The sequence below is a fragment of the Aptenodytes forsteri genome, unplaced genomic scaffold, assembly GCF_000699145.1.
Source record: "Aptenodytes forsteri isolate BGI_AS27 unplaced genomic scaffold, ASM69914v1 Scaffold349, whole genome shotgun sequence".
In the NCBI taxonomy this organism is placed as follows: domain Eukaryota; kingdom Metazoa; phylum Chordata; class Aves; order Sphenisciformes; family Spheniscidae; genus Aptenodytes; species Aptenodytes forsteri.
In genome coordinates, this window is record NW_008794452.1 from 3,176,908 (window position 1) to 3,198,940 (window position 22,033).

The 22,033-nt window shown below is 36.4% G+C and overlaps 1 protein-coding gene across 2 annotated transcripts in view; it reads right to left on the reverse strand.

The window, feature by feature from the left end:
* CTNNA3 (catenin alpha 3) overlaps positions 1–22,033 on the reverse strand; it is a 596,807-nt gene that overhangs the window by 176,578 nt on the left and 398,196 nt on the right. For both annotated transcript variants that reach the window (XM_009290520.1, XM_019474931.1), the window contains one exon: positions 6,537–6,693. In XM_009290520.1, coding sequence (XP_009288795.1) covers positions 6,537–6,693 — 157 coding nt within the window. The remainder of the gene's footprint in view (positions 1–6,536; positions 6,694–22,033) is intronic.

Below are 22,033 nucleotides of genomic sequence, written 5' to 3' on the forward strand. Positions count from 1 at the left end.
TGTGTGTGTGTATACACACAGGAACATACATATGAATGTACACAGTTGTACACATACGTATACTTTTTCTGATTCATTTTAGTACTGTGGCATTTTAGATTTTAAAAAGGCACAGAGCTCCCCTTTCTACTTCTCAAAGAATGTGTATACAACTGAAAAATTAAACATCAACAAATATTTTTTAAAGACCTATGCAATTTAGTAATTGCTTTCAGTTTTTATAAGCGGCATATTATCGGTATTTTTCCATATCTATGAAATTATCTGTAAATAAAATAAATCTCTTTTCAAGGTACAGATACCATACTTTAGTATTATTTTGAACTTTGTCATCCTTTATATAATCCTAAAAACTTACGAAAATACATTTACATGAATCTACTCTTAGTTGCTCTGACTCAAATCAATTGCATTTTTCTTTCAGTGGTGCAACTGAGAGAAGGGATTCATCAAGCAGACTTTTTTTTATATATTATTGCAGTAGAAGAATAAGACTTAAGTGCTGCATCGCTTAAGCTCTGCTGTACATTAATCGTTAAGACCAAAGAAAAAACAAGATTTGGATCACGTATAACCGAAGAAGTTTCAAATGAAATTGCTGTAGGAAACAAAGTTTGTCCTGCTCTGCACAGGATGCTTTAGTAGATAATCTCCAGAGTTCTCTTCTAATGTCTTTTATTCTTTAATTCTATTCTCCTATTTTACCATTTTGTACATGCTACACTACGTGTTAATAAAGTTCATCTGACACCCTGTTTCCTAACCAACTATTAAAGATCTCTTCCAACTGTAGAAACTGCAGTAGCAGCAGGGGCTTCAGATCTGAAGCTATAACATTAGGAAAGAAGTGAAGCTGCATATTTGCTCCCTCTGTGTTATCAGTAAATTACTTAGAACTGGGCCTTTGGAAAAAAGACATAAGGTAAGTTTCTTTTTTCCTGTTTATTTTTGCTAGTGTTAAACTGAGGAAGCTTCACTGAAATCAAATAAAAGCTACAAACAAAAGCAGCAAAAAACGTGGTCCCTTAGCTCTTGTTTTTGTTGGGGCCATAAGACCATTTGCACCCACAAAAACTGCTTCCTCCAACAGCTTTACAGTAACATCCTATCTTTTGCTGCTTTCCATGAATTAAAAGTAGTTTCTGATGGCACAGGTTTACATTAAAAGGCAGCTTCTGTTCTAACAGTGTAGTATCTCACTGTTTCCCATTGTGCTTGGAAAGACTTAGCATATTCTTAGATTCCAAGGGAAGGATTAAGAGACTGGAAACAAATTTCTAGCCTGCATGATTTCAGATTTTTAGAGAATTCCTTGCACACTCCACATTTGGAGTGTGCTCTTCTCAACTCCATTCAGAGAGAGAGCCATGCAACATTTCCCTGAATCTCCTCTGAAAGTCTGTATGTGACACTAGAACACGAGTTTAATAGGAAGGTGAACTATGACTCTTCTCCCTCTTGCCAACAGTAACTGATTTGTGCCAATTCTTCAGTTAAAACATTATTCCCTTTTGCCTACTCAAGTCAGCTTGAATGATCTTTAGTCCTATCACAGAACTTCCTGAGCAGACTCTGAAGTCTTTATCTATTCAAGACACTTCAGTCCAATTTCTGTAAGGAGTTGAATTGTGGGGCACCTCCGTATACATTATAGCATATTTTTCTGTTCACAATACTAAAAATGGCATCTTCTCCAGATTCTACTGCAGATTGATCTGCAGATGCCCACATTTACCACTATCAATTTAGCAGTGGAAACTGCACAGGGGAGTTACACAAAACCTTACCTGAGGCAAACATTTAAGTCATTCCACTCACTATCACTCCATCAGGTAAATGGCAAGTAACAGAATTTCTGGTAGAGAAACAACAAACTGGACATCAGACAAAACCATCTCAAAGTCTAATGACTTCTTACCCATTATTCGTAATGTATTTACCTTTAAAAAAATTAATTCAATTCAAAGTGTTGATGAGATTACAAGAGTCAAAATGCACTTCAGACAAACTGTATTTTAAGGAGGTATTTGGAAGGGCAGAGAGCGGAGACATCATTACACTGAGAACACAACAGGAAAGTGTCTGTGTTATTTGCATACAGTACATGAAGAAGAGGATTTATTCATACATGAGGAGGGATGAGAAAAGAGATGAACAAAGAAATGTTTTTATGAAAACACGAAACTTCAATTTTGGCAAAAGAGGAGCTAATATTATAAGGATTTAACCATAGCGATATTATAAATATGACAGACCAAAACTCAGACAGTATGGAAGGCTGGAGAGAAGGTTCATTAGGTGAAATAATCATAGTTTGGGCAAGGACATTGAGAAGAGGACAGAAAAGCAGCACAGGGGTCTGCCATTCAAGCTTTTCAGGAAGACAACAGAAAGGAAACATCACAGGTCCTGAGAATTTTATATATATAAACACACTTTTGATGCTTTTCTTACCTATACAGTCCTTGTAGAAGTTCAGTTAACTCTTGGACTAAAAGATCTAACTCTTCTCTTACTGGTTTTCTAACACGTAATAATGTAAAAATACTTAACAATTGCAATTAACATGTCATTGCAATTACACACCATCATCAAGAGAGGAAAACGTACATACAAAGGAAGGAAACACTGACATTACAGATTTTCCATCTATATCCAAACGCTTTATTTGTGTAATTTTGAATAACGGGTATTAAAATAACACAGAAAAATCAACATTAGAAAATGAACATCACGAACTATGATTTCAGCCTAATTGTATCAGGAAAGAGACACTGAAGAGTCAGTTTACAAGAGCAGAGCTGAGGATAAAACTTAAGATTTACCAACATAAACAAAATTACAAGCATATCAAAACTAGTGTCCTGGAAATTCATGCATCAAATGCAACAGCACATTTCAATTTACTTTTATGAATCTAAAAACTACACATCATCATGCTAAATGGATGACAGTATTTTTTAAACTTAGTATCAGTGGGTTATAAAGATCAATATCCACATTCTTCCTTGCATAAATTAACTATCCAAAACCGATAGACTGAAACTGATTCTCTGTTCTTAGGAGGTATAACAAATCTATGAACAATGGTATCATCATTTATAATGTTCCATAATTGCAATGACATTTTTTATACAAGCATTAACTCTTGCTTTCCTTTATAAGGAACAGACCATCATTTAAACTGGCTATTTGCAATCAGACCTCTTTTTCACTTGTAAAGACCTGATTTCATCTCTTTTTTGTCTTCTGTACTGCTAGTTCTCCTTTGAACACAGTATCACATACACATAAATAGAAAGAATAAAACACAACTGAAACAAAAAAAAAATCCAATTTCATGAGGATAAGTGAATCTGAAAAGGAGAGACCAATACACTTCAAAAAATAAGAATAGCATTATAAGCACATACAATAAATGTCATATTAGCACTTAAAAAACAACCAACCAACCACAAAAAAAACCCCAACCTTTCAAATGCTCACAAAAGGGCTCAGAAATGCCCTTTTTGATCTGCCACAGAATTCTCTTTCCCCCAGTGCTACATCAGAGAAGTACATGTACCACAACAGGAGAGACAATTTTCCTGTACACATACGTTTTGTTTCAGCAACCCCACAAGTGGCGTGCAAAGAGTCACAAGGAGATGTTTCCACAGGGAGCTTAGTTCCTTCCCATCCTCTCAGCTATAGCTCCCTTATTCAGCTTATTTTAAGGACAGAAACATAACATCCTGGATTCAAGAAACACAGGGACTAATCCACTTGCTACTGAGCTCTGCGCACAGTTTTTGCGGTGACATTAATGGGAGTTACATTGTACCTTAAAAATGTCCATAGCAGAAATGCAGCTAAAAGTACTGAATTTGCCCTCCAAATCATCAGTAACCCAGCATAACTCACATTAATAACATCATTTTATAGAATAACTTGCTCATGTAACACTGTGTGAAAAGGAGATACATAATATAAACCACAAAATAGATATTCCCAACTCTTAACAGGTTTGGGAAGTACATTTTGTATCTGGTAGAAAAATCTGACCTATCAATCAATCAGAGATGCAATCTAAAATAAATTAAGTAGGCAATTTTGTTGTATGATTTAGAATTCTGAATCACCAGAATCACTAGGGAAGGTGTGTTTACTGTACTTCCAAAAAAAGTGTACTATATTTTTGAATATGATTCTAACACTACAGGACTAATCACTTCCCTCGTCAACCTGGAAGATGCAGTTAGGGATGCAAACTCAGCCATTCAACTCAAACATGAATATCTGACACTCTAAGACAGCACAGTATCAATTTTGAATTAGGTATGTTATTTAAAAAACATTTTTCCCAATATGCCCATGTTGGCATGTGCTATAGAATACTATTTTCTGTAGAAAACACAGATCCATTATAAATCTATTCTCTTATTCTTTTCATCTCAAACATGAGACAACGTGCATTATCTTTCCCAATTACCAAATAATTTCTGAAAAAGTTAGATACCATCTTCTATTACACATTTAACTTTTCTATTTAGACAGAGCAATATATGAATGTTTTACTCCCTCAGAACACGGTAATAGTGCTAATACACTGAGGAGTAGACTGAGAGTGGCTTGCACCATTCCTTATAATTAGTCTGAATAATTACTTCTTTGTACATGAGCTAATTAAAAAAAAAAAAAAATCTTCCCAAAGCAAGTAGGTGACACTGCCATAGGGAAACATCTACTCAGATCACTTAAGAACAAGCATGACACTTGAAGTTAAACAAATTAAATTAACATGTGCCAAAAGGTTCTACCAAAGCTTACAGAAGATGCTCTACACATGGTTTAGAGCAAATATATGAATGTTTACTTTTTTTGACCTCATTATATGTAGGCCTACACATCACTGACTTAAGTTACAGTTTCTGCTTTTACTTACTGTGAAATATTGTCAATCATTCAGCTGTGCTCAACCAAAGATTAGAAAATACATCAAAAAGCCAGGAGTCTACTCTGAAAAGAGTAGCTGCCCAGTGACAGATTTCCACCCCCAGTTATTATTGGAATGTCTAACTCTATTCTTCAAGACAAGGAAATTTTGAAAAAAAATCTTGAAAAAATATTTCAAATATTTTGAAAAAATGTCTGAAACAAGCAATTGCCTTGTTTCTTCCCTTTATTAACAGCTCTAGCAATACCTGCAGAAATTTCAGTTTCAGTCCAACAGGGAAGATTTGCAACCTCCCTGACCCTATAAGCAATAGGAAGGTTCATAATTGGCTTCCATTAAAAGCTAACTCACACAAGGGAAAAAATAATCCTCTGGTTATGTTTTTCTGTACTAAGATGCTGAGATACATGTAGGAGAGTAGCTCAATGAATAACCAACTCACACTATTTGTAGTAAATTCCTCTACCTTCAGACCTAAATCACTTGCTAGGTATACCAACTGACCACTGTAAAGCAAGGAGAACTTTCATGCTCTGAGGAAAAGTCTGTATCCAGCATCAGCAGACCCAGAAAGGGCCTGAACAGCCATCTCTGCTTACAGTTTTTGCACTGCAATATCCACACCCCAATCACAAGAAAAAACCACCACTCAGTTATGGGGACTCCAGTCCAGCAGCTTCCAGTTACCACAGTAAAGGTGATACTTTTTGAGATATACAAGTAAGCTTTAGAGCAATGAATATCCAAGCTAAGTCCCCTTCTAGACAAGAGTCCACCCTCATGTTTAATGAGCAAAGAGTAATTTGGGAAAATGCACTTAGTCCTGACTTCACTTACAATGGTTTCAAACTACTGAAATCTGCAGAACTGTTCATGTTCTATATTGCTGCATAAACCAAATAATCCTAACAAATGGAATTAAGCCCAATGGACATACCCAGAGAAAAATGGGCAAGCGCAGGGGCCCACTGGCCATAAGGAAACACAAAAGTTAACCACATTTAATGAAGATGAGACAAGTTTTTCCTTCTTGTCCATATTACACTAACTGAAAAGAGTTGGGAACTTTAAACTGCAACAAGTAAAACTGTTGTCTATCTTCTGTTTAAATGTTCACTGCTTCAGTAAATACAGTTTACTGCTATCAAAGGTCTCTTCAGTGAAGAGATTTATAAGTACATTTTGTTTGACAAATATTTGTAACTCTGGAAACGCTACAGTGCATTGGAACAAAGGATATCGTGAGAATCTCGTGTTTTACGTATATGCATACTGATATGCACTTCCTTTTCTAGAAGGAAACTTCTCACAGCTGCAGAGAGGATTTTGAAACTTAGAGCTAAATGAACCTGTGAGGATGGATAAACGTACCCACTGTAACATACCCATTCTGCTTCATGCACCTAGTTTGCTTAAGTAACTTCTACCCAGCTCTACATTGTGTAGAGTAGAAATATCTACTGTACAGGGACATTTTAAATAGAAGCAACAGCTTCACAAAACCTTACACAATCTAATCTTCCATTGGTTACCTGTTGAAATGTTATGAAAAGTTTTCAAAGCATATAAAAGAATAATCAGATTCTGAAAATTATCATACCTGATACAGCAAGAAAATCATCAATACTTGTTATATCATCCACAGCTTCAGTAAGAACATGGATGTGATTCTCCCATGTACTCCTATACATCTCCATGTTGTTTTTCACAACTTGACTTTTTGGTCTGTAAGCAAGAGCTAAAGCAGCATTAATAACCTGTACAAAAACAAACAAATAAACAAAACACAAAACACAACATCTAAATAATTATGTCTTCAGAAATAAAATTTTATGTTTTACTTAAAATTGCAGACCAGCATTTCTGTTCTCTAAGCAAAAGCATTGCTCAGCTTTTGTTTCTGTTCTCAGCAGGAATATCGGTCAGATGTTGCTTTGGCTAACTTCCATTTTAGCTTCATAAATAAAGAAGCTAATGGAATAGGATAGTAAAAATCCCAGCATTTTATTTTTAGTTGAAGAATTCATACTATTCCAGTTTGCAAGATATTAATACAAGGAAGTTTTTACTTACACACACTTAAGGCTCACATGTATCAGTACGGCATACATCACTTCAGTTTTGAGTTTAAATAATGGAATAGATAGTAAAAATCCCAGCATTTTATTTTTAGTTGAAGAATTCATACTATTCCAGTTTGCAAGATATTAATACAAGGAAGTTTTTACTTACACACACTTAAGGCTCACATGTATCAGTACGGCATACATCACTTCAGTTTTGAGTTTAAACTCTTTAACAACTTATCACAGAGCTTATCATGGAGTATCTTCACTCAAAGAGATATTATCAGCCTCTGTCATGTAAAAGTGAAAGGTTTTACCAGGACAACAGATAATCTCTTTTAGGATCAGTGGCATGGGACATAACACATACTACATCTATATAAAAGCAGCAGAATGATATTTCTAAATCAGTTAGGCCTAAAAATAGTAACTATGCTCACATGAAGAGGGTAGATTCCATATCTCCCAGGAAAGACTAATTGAAGATGGAAGTATTGGATCCTAAAGTGGTTACATCCACAGATACCTCTTCAATCAGTTAATTAGCTAGAGGGTTTTTTTTCCTAATATGGCTTTTTGTTGATGTTGTTAACATTATTTAAATTAAATTAATACATATCCCAGGTAGAAGCTGAACGTTAACCTTACACTAACTTTTTTTCCCTTTCACAATATTGCTTATTTATCAAGGGGAGAATGGTTTTAAGAAGACAAAACACTATGTAAAGCAAAAAATGGGAAGAATAAAAACAATATACCACACTAATCCCCAGTGCTGACAGCATACATTCATGAAACATTCTTGTATATCATGCCACTGTAATCAAGTCATTGCACCAAAGAATAAGAACCAGGAAATTCCTCATCCTAAGCCCATCTGACATGTCTTTACAATAGTGTCAATCCTCTTGACCCTGTTCTGGATCATAAGCTAAATTTGTAATCCATTTTGTTTGGTTGGTATTTTTACATATCGCATGAACTTACACAGCTGGTGAAATCTAAATAATGACAAACTTAGTAATATTTGTGCTCTCATAATGAAGTAACATACACAATTAGGCTTTCACAAGAATACTGCTGGGATTGAGTCTTTTTACTAATGATTTTGATAAGGAAGAATAGACCACGTGCTTATTACTTTACCAGGAGACTATGCAACTACAATGAAGAAAAGGATAAGATTTCTTCACCAACTACACAAGTGATCTAAAAAAATAGAATTCTGTCCCATAAGTACAAATATAAAAGCATCCTTCTCTCCAGCAAGGGAAAAAAAAAAATCCCAAGAGGCAAAACAAATTTAGAATTCAAACCAAGTGGACAGGTAGCAGCAAAAATGCATCTGCATTTACAGTGCATCAGTCAATAAATGCAAGTCCACCATGCCAAGTGGTTGGAAAAAATAAGGTACTGTCAGAGAAACCAACAGTCTGAGAAGTAAACACAGAAGAAATACCTGAAAAAAAAATGAGGCAAGCGTTTTGCTCTACTTTTGCACTATTATATTTTTTTAAATACCCTGTCCATTTTGTGTCTTTCTAGAGGTATGGTGTCCCAAAGCTTCTCTCCCACTGAAGACAGAACAGCATCAATATCATCATCATAGATCTAAAAAACATAAAACTGTGAGAAAAGACCAAAAAAAAACCTAAGTCAGTCTAGAGAAGGAGAGAGCCTGAAGAGAAACAGAGAGTAGCTGCAGAGATGAAATCAATAAACTACTCTCTGTGCATCATGAAAAGAAAAGAAGAATCTTTAAATTGCAGGAAGGGAAAAATTCAAAAAAGAACACAACAAAAAAACCCCAAATCAACCAAATAACCAATAACTCAACTTTTTGCAGGCAAAATGCTCTCCATTTACCTTAAATTCGCTAACACACAAAACCAGTAATTTGCTTAAGGTTAAAATATCAAGCAGACTAATTGCTAAACTGAGGAAGACTACATTATTAACATATCATCTGTTGCATAAAGTAGCACCAACATGCAATATTACATCAACATACCAGAATTATTGACTACATATTTTCGTAAAACAGGAATGGAATTATCATAAAGGTGTTACTTAATTTTAAATAATGACATAATAAATATATTTAAACATCGTTTAATTGTTGTCTAAATGTAACCAATCAGGAGCCTCGCTGCCTCAGAATTATTATTGAATTAGTGGCAATCTACACTGCAGAACCTTCCTATTTTGACAAAACATCTGCAAAGTTATGCAGAAAACCACAAAATACACTGAATAAAGCTGAAGTTGTCATTCTCCCCATTTTCCAGATTACTAATACCCGAATTATTTAATTCATTAGACTTTCAGTTCTTTGACAATGAATTCTGCCTTCATATATACAGTACAGCACCATGCAGCTCCTTAAAGAACCTACTATCAAAGTACCCATATTTGGAAAAGAATGTAAAATTTTAGTAAAGAACCAAAGTAAAGAATCAAGTTAATTCTGATTAAAGGCAAGAAGTGCATGCTATAGGAAAAAAGTGCTGAACAGTTGAGCAATTACAGTTTGAAAGTCCTGAGTCTGATCAGTCTTTTTTTAAAGCTGCACAGCTTGCTGTTTTAAAAATATATGATTATAACAACAACAACAACAAAATCACTTGATCTGCACCTCAGATAATATGGAATACTCTTTAAAATAATTTAAAAAAAATAAAATCAAAAGCACCCAAAATCCACCACCACCAGCCATGGTTTCAGCAGTTTGCCTATGAAACAATTTCTTAAAGAAGTCCAGCTCACAAGCCATACAGCACACACATAATGAAGTCTAAAGGCTCACTTAAAAGAAGTCTGATTTCATGCAGTATCCTTAAAACAAAGCCACTGACTTTTAAAATAGTAGATGTTACAAGCAGGTGACAGAACACTGCTCTAGTCAGGCCCGGTAAGGACTTAGAACTGACTACTCTTTTTCCTTTTCTGATTATAATTTGGTTTGTGCTAAACACAGAGTTTTCCCCATAGTTTTCAGACATCCTTTCAATATAGCCCCTTAGTTATGTGTTATACAATTTTATTTTATCCATACTCCAGATCTACAAAATCTGCAGCAAAAGCATTTATCAGCTGTATCATCTGGCAGATCTGTCTTGATGGTGTATGATCCTACCCCTAAAAGCTGGCACACCATTTATGTCTCTCATGTGAAAAACACGATCCCAATTCCCTACTCTCATTTCTTTTTTTTTTTTTTAATGCAATTGCCAGGAAACATATATAGTTAAAATACTGTATGTACAGAAGGTGCCTTATATCTTAGTTTGTAAATAACATTCTCTCCTCCAATAAAATGCAGGAGAGAATCATAGTAACTTCCAGGGAGATTAGAAGAGAAGCTCTCCCAAATTAATGTTGAGTGCTACTTGGGGCACTGCTAAAATCACTCATCGTTTCTAACATCTGAAAAATAGTAATAGCACAGCAATGCTGACATAGATTAAAAGGTTGATCATTTATACCTCATCAAAACGTAGACATTAAAAATTAGTCACCAGGGACTTTGAAGCCCTGTTCAAAGACACCAACAAAGGTGCCTATCTCCTAGGCATAAGCAAACTACCGTAATAAACCCTCTGCCTACATTCCCACATGCACTATTCATTTGCAGCACCACTTTGGAAACGTAAGGTCTCTTCCTACAGACATTTATATATGCTTGGATAGCCAATTGCTTCTGGCTTCTCAAATAAGTCAACAGACCACTCGAGCTGCTGAAGGTTTACATTTCCATTTATGTACACTGCTTCTACTGAAGGCTCTGCAAGTACAGATTTCCCCCCACAAGAATTAAAGCAGGATATAAAGAGTTTATTACGGTTCATTTTTCTAAAGATAAGTGTTCAGCATTTTCCTCTGTTATAGTACTAACTTTGGCACTAAACACACACTTTGAATAAATACTTCAAAGTAGGCAATAACACTATGTTAAAGCCAGTCTCAACTGACTTCCAATTTCACCAGTAATACAAACTACTTCCTTTGTTTATTAAAACAAATGCTTAAAATTCAAAAGATGCAACTGTAAGCAGTTTATGAACTAGGCTTCAGACCACCTTTTCAATTTTGTTACCATGTTTCTCAGGATCTGTGGTGATGGAGTCCATTGCTTAAGGTTTCTATTGGATTGAGGGTGCTTCAGCAATAGGATAAAACGGACGTTTTTATTTGCTAAGGCAACTTTATTTCTAATCTGTAAGGAACTGCAGACTGTGGGTATTCCAAGTGACTTGGTAAAACTAAAAAAAAAAATCCCACATGTGCACAAATGAACAGACAAACTAAAGTAGGAAAGGGCCTGCACTAATACCCTTTCCTTTATCTCCGTTAAAACAGACTGAGCTTTCAGTTTCTGAACACTATTCTCCCAGGTGTAGACTAGAGGCACAAGGCCTTCTCATTAATGCCTAATTTTGAACTCCCAGACATGGAAAATGAGGAAGAAAACATGGTGACTCAAGACATGCACACAGACCATGTTTTTAAAACAATTCTGCATTTGGTACTTCAGGAGTACCACTTCTGGTGACAGCACGTATCACATCCTTCAGCTCCTCACAGAAACTTCTGGGGAACAAAAGCAACCGTACCAAGCTTCAGCTCAGTGCCTAAACCTCTTTGGTTGAGAGACAATGCTGCCTGTGATGCTCTTTCTATATGAAGCGTAGAATACACAAACAGAAAATTCAGTGTAGTAACAGTGTACCTCCATATATTTTTTTTAAATAGTATTAGCAGTTTAACCATTTTAGGAATTAGTAATTTTAGGAATTAGTAGAAAAACGTTCCCTTTGTCTTTGAGACAAGAGTCATTGTTTGTTTTTTCAAAGGTACAAGCCATAGTGATAAGCATTTACACTTACATAATTCATCCTACTCTATCTTAAGCTTTGTTTTCATCAGCCAGAACACATTACGTCACGAGAAAAACAAGAAAAATTTCAATAAACACACAGAACAAGAATTTATAAAGCAAGCAACATTCTTTATGTTGGGTACTTGTAACTATTCCAAAATCATACCCAGAAAACGTACAACGTAACAACAACAGGACAATGTCCGTGTACACAAATAAATGGGAGAGAATTCAAAAGCAGAGGAGGAGAAGCAGAAGAGAAGAATAAAACCAACATCCCAAATAAAATATATTCCAAGTTATTTTCCGCTTTGTAAAAAGGAACAAACAGTTCAAATTGCACACTGGTCCCGGAAAAAGCCATAAAAAGACTTCACGAGATACCTTAATAGACAAGTGTATGCTGGTACATTAGCAATGAGAATGCAGCCTTCCCCATTTTGATCAGCCTATAACTAGCAATCCTTTATGTCACAAATTTGTCATAGGAAAGACTGTGATAGAAAGGACTAGTAGTACTGGTAGCTACAAACTGCAGTATACAAGTGAGGGGATATATGACAATTTTCAAATTCATAAAAGGTAGCTGCTAAGTAGGAGAAAGAAAACTGCAATCTCTGCCACCAGGAATAGGTCAGGAAGTACTAGACAGGACTGTAGCAAGAGAGAAGGTTGTTTAGTTTTTTGTGTTGGTTTTTTATTGTTTGGTTTTTTTCTTAAATATAATGCCTAACTGAAATTATATAGTTAACATGCACAAAAACAAACTGCCTGGAGAGACTCTAAACTCTCCATCACTGGAGGTACTTAAGAGCAGGGTAGTTAGCACATCTGCCAGGAATATTTTACATCTCTAAACCATGGAAGAGTTGATCCTGTATTGGTGGAAGAAAGAGGAGAGGGAAAGTGGACTACACATGACATCAATCTGACATCAAAATAAAGCTAAAATGAAATGGTTTCCTGACTTGATAACAAACATTTGTTACAGTACAGGAGAAGAATAGAAGTTCTAACACCGCCAGGAAGAAAAGGCATCAAGGCTGGCATCAAACAGGCATCATCTACATACTGTGGGACATTTTTAAAAGAGTTGGGATGATTAATTTGTAAATAATATTTTTTTCAATACTAACCATAAACATCTGAAAATGTTATGGCAAGTAAATAAATAGTTGCCATTACTAGTTAAGCCTCAAAATTGAGTACTTTTCAGAAAGCATGTTTCAAGCAACCAGCACATATTTCTATACAATTCATGACGTTTTGTTAAGATGCATCACACACCCAAAAAACAATTCACTGCCAATCCCTGTACAGGCCAGGGATTTTACAATAAAGATTTTGAGCTCCTGCCAGATGGAAAACCAGCCCAAATTTTGTTTCTAGGATGTGGACTGCATAGATCTGCAGCAGGCAGGAAGAAATACTACTCAGCTGACACTGAAGCAGCAGATCTATTCTGCCTTTGTTGCTCTGATCTCAGAACTGCTTCCTAAACCATACTGTGAGATGGGCAAACTTGCAAACAGCTTTCAGAAAGAGTGTAATTGGGGTGCTTTCTCTCACACTGCCGGTGAGAAACATGCACAGGAGTCCTCATGGAGCTAGGCTTTGCAGCACACAGACTTCTGCACAATTTGCAAGTATTAGGTCCCATCCTCCATACACCTAGCAGTCTACAACATGAGCTAGAAATAAAGCATTGAGAGCAGTGGCTATACAACCATATCAGTGTCTGCTGCTGAAAGGGTCCAGGAGATGAGCTACAAAGAGGGAGGAAATTGTGGCCAAGTACCAGCACCCAATTAAATACCCTCTGAGCTTGTTAAACCAAAACAGGATCTGTACACCTGATCACATTTGGATATTCCACAGTTCCATATGAGAAATAATCTCTGGTTTCTTTATTTCAACATCAATACGAAAGATACAAGAACTTTCTACATACAGCGTAATACATAAAAGCCCATTTCTGTTTGGCTCTACAGCAGCTCCCCCAACACTCTCTTGAAGGTAAGAAATTTGCAGGAGTTGAAACTTCACCATTTTCATTCCTATCACGCTTGATCCAATTTCACAGGATCAGTTTTCTGAGCTAGGGGCTAAAAATTTCACCTCAGTAATTCTTAGGTCACATTGATCCTGTTTCCATTCACCACACTAACTAAACAGTTTAGGATTTAAAATGTGTCCATCAAGACTGAAATACTACACAAGTAATTTCTAACTTTTCTGTTCAAGCCTCCAATAAGATATTATCTGAAAGTCAAACCCTATTTCTGGTTGAATACAATAAAGTCTTTTTCTTCCTGTATTTTCTTCTTTGTTTTGGTAGATTTACCAGGGGATTGGCTCTGCCAAAAGTAACAATGAGACTATGTAAAAAGCCATTTCAGTATGAACAGAACCAAAAAATTTTTATCTTGCCAAATGCACTACAGAGATAAACTGCTTGGGAAGATCACCAAAACTGTTACAGAATGTAGTCAACTTTATTAAATGGGTGAATTTAGAAATCCAGACAACTCCAAATATCTCTGGAAATAAAGTCCCAAAACCTTCACTAAATGCAAAAACTACTAAATGCCTGAGGCAGGCAGGCATCCTCATCCAACAGTACAGAGACTGCACTGACACACAGACTAATGGACTCTACAGCTACACAAGATCTGCAAATCATCTAGTCTGACCACCGAAATAACACAAACCATAGAACTTACCTAAGGCTTCCCTCAGGAAGTTTACAGCTAGAGGTTAAATCAGTTACATTCTACATAAAGGCAGTTAATCCTGAATTAAATATTTCAGGTGACAATGTTCCTTATGGTTCCCAAGGTAAATTGTTCTAATGCTCAATATCCTATTAAGAAAAGACTTAATTCCACTTTGACCAAACGTGGCTTCCACAAGTGTGACAATACCTATCTTCCATAAAACAATTCAGATTGATATTAATGAAATTAAAATCCTGTCACAGCTAAGTTGCAGACCAGGGTATAGACCACGTGCCTTTGTTTTGCCTGGGAACCACGTCAAGGTGACAGACCGAAGGGTTACGCAAGGTTGCTAAAGCTTGGCTAAGCACAGGTATACCATTAGCTTTGTTCTATCTGGAACTGCCCTGATAGCCAAGATTCATTAAATTAGGAGCAGCAACCATGAAAAGCTCCTTTGTATAGACTTATAAGTAGTTTCCAAACCTGTAGTTATTAGAGTCTTTGTTGGACATTTCCAGTATGACTGAAAAAGGAGGCATTCACCTCTGGTGTTCTCGTGTTGTAGAAGCCTATCCACCTCAGATCCAATAGGAACAAAAACAGCAAGCAAGAGGCACCTGCCACTTTTGCTCATCCAAACAGTGCAATACAATGCTGTTCATTAAGATCAGTCTCGTTCTTTTTTTTAATCATATTATCTGGTTTATTTGTTTTACTTGATTTTAGAAAAATTGAACTTGGGAAGAAGCTTTATCTGCTTTTTATTAAGAAATGATATTATATATGTGTTTAAAATCCTTTATAAATTCTTGAACCTTACTAATATTTTGATGTTCAGAACAAAATATAACTAGAAATTCAAAAAAATGTGAATTCACCAGTGGCACTCACATACAAAAAAAACCCAAAATCCACAACATGTATGATTTAGACTGGGGTATTCTCAATATGGTCTAAGAAACTTGAAGACACACATTATCACACAAGTAAAATGGAGTTTTAAACCCTCTTTTCCTGTAAAAAGAAGAAAAATCAAAAAAGAAAAAACACATACTTCACACCAGGGCGCTCACATTCTTACCAACAAGAGACCAAGCTGAAAAAGTTTTAGCCAATTTCTTAGTCTTCATGGAGCTTAGCCTTTCTACCTCACTCCAATTTTCATTTATGGCATAAATTTATCATTATCTGAATTTACCTCAAGAAACAATGAGAACAAAACTAATCTAATCTGAAGTCACTGTTTCATCACTGCTTCCTGATCTAAAGCAGGGTTATCATTTGTTGCTGGCCAATTAAATATAGCCTTACTCTATCTTATTACAGCAAATTTAGGCCGTTCCAATTCCAACATTACCTATCATTACTTTTTCCCCAAATATTGTATTTCTGCACTACAAATCTCACAGTGCAGGTAAACATTACCAGAAAGTTGTTATTGCTCCTGCTCTACTGTTTGGGCATATCGCAGGGGCTAAATTAATAGTTTTCAAGTATCTCCTTGCACTTCTGAGCACAAGTTAGCTGAGGACAGCATTTATTATTACTACTGGTATTGCAGTAACATACATATGTCCTCATCAAGTACAGGATAAACGATACTCTACACACTCCAGTAAATGAAAGCCAGACTCAAGAAGTTAACAGAACAGTAACAGAAGATTACACAAGTTGAGGGAAGCTTGAGAACAGAGAGAAATTATGACAATAATAAGGTAATCCTACGTGCCTTCTACTAACTAGCTTCTGAACAGCGGATGACTACATAAAAATACAGATAAGCTAAAATGAGCTTTGAGGCGTACACAGTAGATGTAGCTTTCAGGGAGCTACTCCTGTGCATAATGGGTTAAAATGAAAAAGAAAAAAAACCACACCTGGACAGCATTCATGGGGTAGCCTTAGACTATGGGACAGTAACACTTTTATTTTAGAAATAACAAATTGGAGGCCAACAGACATCTATCCTGTCACACAAGGGCGGGATGCAATGTTCAGTGAGATGGTGCCTTAAGGCAAGGATGAGTCATCCAGCTTAAGGTCAGGCAAAAGGAGATGACAGAAGAGTAGGAAGTGTATAGCAGGGTTGGAGTAACATTACAAGAGAATACTTTTGTCAGTGTTTTAATTAAATATAACAAGGAAAGAAGCAAGGGCAAAGGTCTGATATGGCAGTGACTACAGCAGAAGAAAACTAGAAATTTCTTAGAAATAAAATATAAGGATATGGGGAATACTGAAAACTGTTAGTCTCTCTAACCAAATCAAGAAAAAGTCTTAATTGATTGGGTTTTGTTTGGCAATTATCTTTTTTTCCAGCTGAATAGGAGCTGGCTGCCCAGCTTTACATTCATCTGCACCTCCAGCAGATGAATTTCCAAGAAAATTAAGTGGGCAGATCCATCAACTTGACACAGTAACAGCAGAGTCAAATTCAGTCAAATATTTCTCAAATATCCTAGAGGAATTTACCTCCAAGAAAAGAAGGGTCAATTCTGCCCTAGTGTAAGCTACTACAGAGAAGTTGAAGGAGCTGAAGTTGAAAGAGCTCACCCCAGGATAACACGGTTTAGCCAATCTAATCAAAACAGGAACACGTATAGCTTTGAGAATAAATATTCCCAAACCATTTTATTCATCTGGAAGATTAGTAACACCTTAAAAGTCTCCATGTAACTACGGTCTAAGGGTAACTGTGTATGATTTCAGGTGATGGAGGAGAGTGTATTTAAGCCCTCTCATTTATAACTGAATTCTCAGGCATCCATTTCATTTATCTCACTTTTGTCAACATCTATAAACAGCCTTTCAATCACCTACTCATTTCTACACCATTTATATTTTTATAATCCTGCCTCTATAGGAGGTTGCTACAAAGGTTAATGTGTCACAGTTCATCTGATGTACTAACAAACAAAAGTTGGTAGTCATTATCGTACTGCCCTTAAGAATTATCCTACCAGAATTAATTCACTGTTTTCTGTATGCAGTATCTTCTCCAATTACATGCGACAACATCTCAAAAGCAGCTACCACATCAAAAACAAGAACTACAGAAACGTGTTTCTGAAATGAGTCTTTTCTATGTAGAACTCAATTCATGCTTTTCAAAACAAGATCTTAAGACTGGAGTCCCCATAAAAAGAGGCTTCTGACACTGAATTTACGTTCCTGGTTGTTTCGCATTCTGTACCTCATTTTCTTTTCTCCACTGGCCATTCTATGCCACCTTTACCCACACTGAGCAGTAAACAAAGCTACAGTGTTCACAGAAACTAATATTTAAAACAGATTAGCATGAAAAACACGAACTAACCAAAGCATGGGCAACTTTGCTCTTCAGACTTTACTGTCGAGTGATTGACTACTTCATTCTAGGCTTTAGAATGATGACATGCTTCATTTGCTGCGCATGGCTGGGGTGTTCATCTCTAAGGGAAAGGCATGGATAACTACACAGAAAAATAAGATTTATCTATACAATAGTATGCATATGGAAAATGGATTGCACTCAAACCTAGTTCAGCACAGCTCTCATGGACTTAGCCAAAAGGGACTTTTAGACATACATACCAAAAGCGTAGCACTTGATGTATGATTTCAGGTGATTAGATTACAAAGATTTAGTACCAATCTCTATTGCAGAAATGTAAAAAACATACTCACAAGGCAAAGTCCAGATGGGGACTCTGCTTGTTGCCTTCTCTAGTCTCACCAAACTGGCAAGCACAAGTCTGTAAAGTTGGTGTTTCTGAAGAACTTCTCATGTTCATGGAAGATGTACAAGGCCACAAAGTTCTCTCAATTTGCATGCAGAGCTAATTTCTTCAAAATCTGATACATGATTGAGAACCCTGGCCCCAAACATTAAACTAACTCATGTTTCTTAGTAGTAAAACTGTGCATCTATTGTATATACCTGAATATAATATCTTATGAGAAAGAATTATTTTGTGCCTTAATGTTATAGGATAATTAAATGTAGTTGAAAACTGGTAGGTTTAACTGCCATCCTGCTCCCTGAAATACAGTAATAGGTCCATACCTGCTCCAGAGCAAAAGCTCCCAGAATTTCATGTTCTGGCTGGGGTAAAAAGTTTTGAGCTGAATGTAGGCTAGAATTCCTTTGGAGCCAAAAGTAAAGAAATGGTTTCAAATCAGTTCTTCCTGCGTATAGGATAGCGTGCTCTACATTCATGTAAATAAACAGAAACTGAATTCAAAGCATCTGATTTGACCATAGAGTTTTGTTACTGGAAGATGGAACTTTGTAGTTCCGTATTTTTATAGCTAAAGAAAGTATAATGGGATGGTCATATTCAAGGTGAACAGTACACCAAATGTGTCATTTGATTCTGTCACTTCTAGACATCAGAATGCATGTCTTTGTTTAAAATCAAAACTATTTTGTGCATCTTATATTAATCCCAATTCATTTATGTAATGTGAACAGTTTCTAAGCGTACCTCACAAGATTCATCAAGGTATGTGCATGAATAACACACCAAAATAACACAGAAAACTATTTTTTGAGCTTTTAGAAGGTGGATTTTTTCCAAGCTACTACTGAACTAATCATCTCATTCTACTTCACAAAAGGAATTGCACTGCTTGGGACAGTATCAGTAAGGAATAAAACTCATGTCCAACTATTTTTGATCTAAGAGAACCTAAGGTTTTTCTTCCTCCTTTCAAAAATGATGAACTGAATGTCTAAAAAAGTCTTGCAGCTGGGATGGAGTAACTACTTGTCATGCTACAGTCTGGGAACCGACTGGCTGGGGAGCAGCTCTGCTGGAAAAGGAGCTGACATCCTGCTGGACAACACTTTAGAATGCATGTCAGCAGCATGCCCCAGCAACAATGAAAGCTAACAGCATAGTGGGCTGAAAGGGCAGGAGCATAGCTAGTAGAATGAGAAAGGTGACACTTACTAGATCACATCCAGAAAACTGTGTCCAGGTGTCCAGTTTTGGGCCCTCTGATACAAGACAGACATCAATAAAGTAGAGCAAATTCAGCAGAAGGCCACCAAGATGATTAGGGGCTAGAACTCTTACCCTGCAAGGAGGGAGAGAGAACTGAGCTTGTTCAGCCTGTGAAAAAAGTGGCTTCAGAGGCACCTAACAGCAGCCCCTCAACACATATGAGGAGATTACACAGATGACAGAGACAGGCTCTTCACAGCCATGCATGGTGGGAGGAGATTCTGACAGTGGTCAGAAATTGAGAGAGGTTCTGACGAGAGTGAGCACAGATGTGCACAAGAGCGCTTTTCACACCAAGGTCAGTCAAGCAGTGGAACAGGTTGCCCAAAGAGTTTGTGCAGTCTCTGTCCTTGGAGATTTTCAAGACCTGACCAAAGTTTAGAGAAAGCCAGTTTGAAATTCAGCACTGAACTTGCTTTGAGCAGAAGGCTGGGCTATAGACATCCTAAGGTCCCTTCCAACCTGAATTATTCTATAATTCTGTTCCGTAATGCACAGTTACAGAATAATTATATGATACATACTTAGTTACTAACATTGACTCCTTCTGGGGCAAGAGTGACTCACTTCTCAGGGATACTCTAAGACAGGTAATAGAAATTTAAACAGATAATTATCAATAGGTAATGCAGCAACATCATGAAATTCTATTTCCTAACACAAGGGTTACTACTAAAGAAACCACAGAAACATGTTGGCAGTCTGCTATTTTTGTTCTTTTAACAGAAAATTGTGCAGAACTTTATTTCTGTCAAGCTGTGCCTTGTATTTGTCTCAAACAACGCAGTGGGGGAAGCTTAAGCTTAAGTCAAGACTTCCCCAAGCTCTGTAAGAAGGCATCCGTATTTACTACTAACCCAAAAAACAAACTTGCAAGCAAAAAAACCCCACTATAATAATAAAAAGGCTCAGGGATGTATGACGCTGTTGCTTTGGCATCTGCCATAAAAAGCCATTAAAATAATAAAGATATGAAAAAACCCTAACAATCTAAAAGCTTTGAAAGCTGAGTATCTTGTATACAAAATATTTAATCATAAAATGTATTTCAGTCAATATAATTAAATAAAACTGAGATCATGTTGATAATGCAGCTCTAGACAATAAACAAATTCTACCCAAGGGATAAGTGCATTCCAAGAGTAGATAAATTACTTGCTATATTTATTAATAAAATCAACTTTAATTGTTCAGTGAATTTAAAAGGTGAAATCTACCCTCACTGAAAATAGCTAAAAGGAGATGCAAAGTTAGGCAAAATTGTTTAATCATTGTATCAAAAGTGACACATCACTGACAAAGCAAGATTGTACTTCCACAAGAAACTTTTCTCCTCTTCTGTGAACAGGAAAAGTTCCATCCACAGCATACTGCTCTCTCTCACAATATCCTGAAAAACTTCTATCTCAGCAGCATTATCAAGTATTGATAGTTATGAGGAGTTAGGTGTACAGGTGGTATGATAGCATAAACACATGACCATAAGTTTTTACAATATATTCAGAAAAGATTAAGACACCTATTGCTTTAGACAGAGACTCAAGAATTCCAGCAAGAAATAAAGATGCAATAATAAGAACACAGCGGTCCCTAAAATACTAAATGCAGTGGTTAAAATACTTAGGACAAATTATGATCCGACATAAAATTTCAAAGTCCCATTTGCAATCTCTGTTTTGGCAGAACTAGCATTTAAATAACGTACTGTATGATTCTGTTTCTTCCTCCTTTCCAATCATTTAAAGCAGGAAGAAGGGATTGCACTGGAGTCATTTGGTTTGCTTGTGACATAGTTGACTATGTTTGGTAATAAGTTTTACAAGTTAAATACGGATTTACTTATTCTGAGATTATTAGGTAACTTTAACTAAGCTTTGAGAAAAGGTCATTGAACAAAGTTGGTATATATTAACACACTGTTCAAATCTAGCAAAGGCTTTCTTGATACCAACCATTAAGGGCAGACTTAATTTCTACATTGTTATTACAAGCTATTGGCCAAGAATCTTGTGAATAAATTACGAGCACACAGGTAAAGCAACCCCTCAAGAACAAACAGAATTGTGGGGTAGGGGGTAAGCCAACAGTACTATTAACATTATTGATCTGATACTCCAGGCTAGAAATTAAATACAATTCTGCATAGCTTTATCTCCTGGTGTCTGGGCAGTAGTTCCTAGAGATACACAGAAATATGTTTTTATTACATTGGGATAAAGTTTTTGTAATTTAGTAAAACAATTTGTGTAACTTCATTCATTCACCCTCAGTAAGTTTGCAGATGACACCAAGTTGGGCGGGAGTGTTGATCTGCTCGAGGGTAGGAAGGCTCTGCAGAGGGACCTGGACAGGCTGGATCGATGGGCCCAGGCCAACTGTATGAGGTTCAACAAGGACAAGTGCCGGGTCCTGCACTTCGGCCACAACAACCCCATGCAGCACTA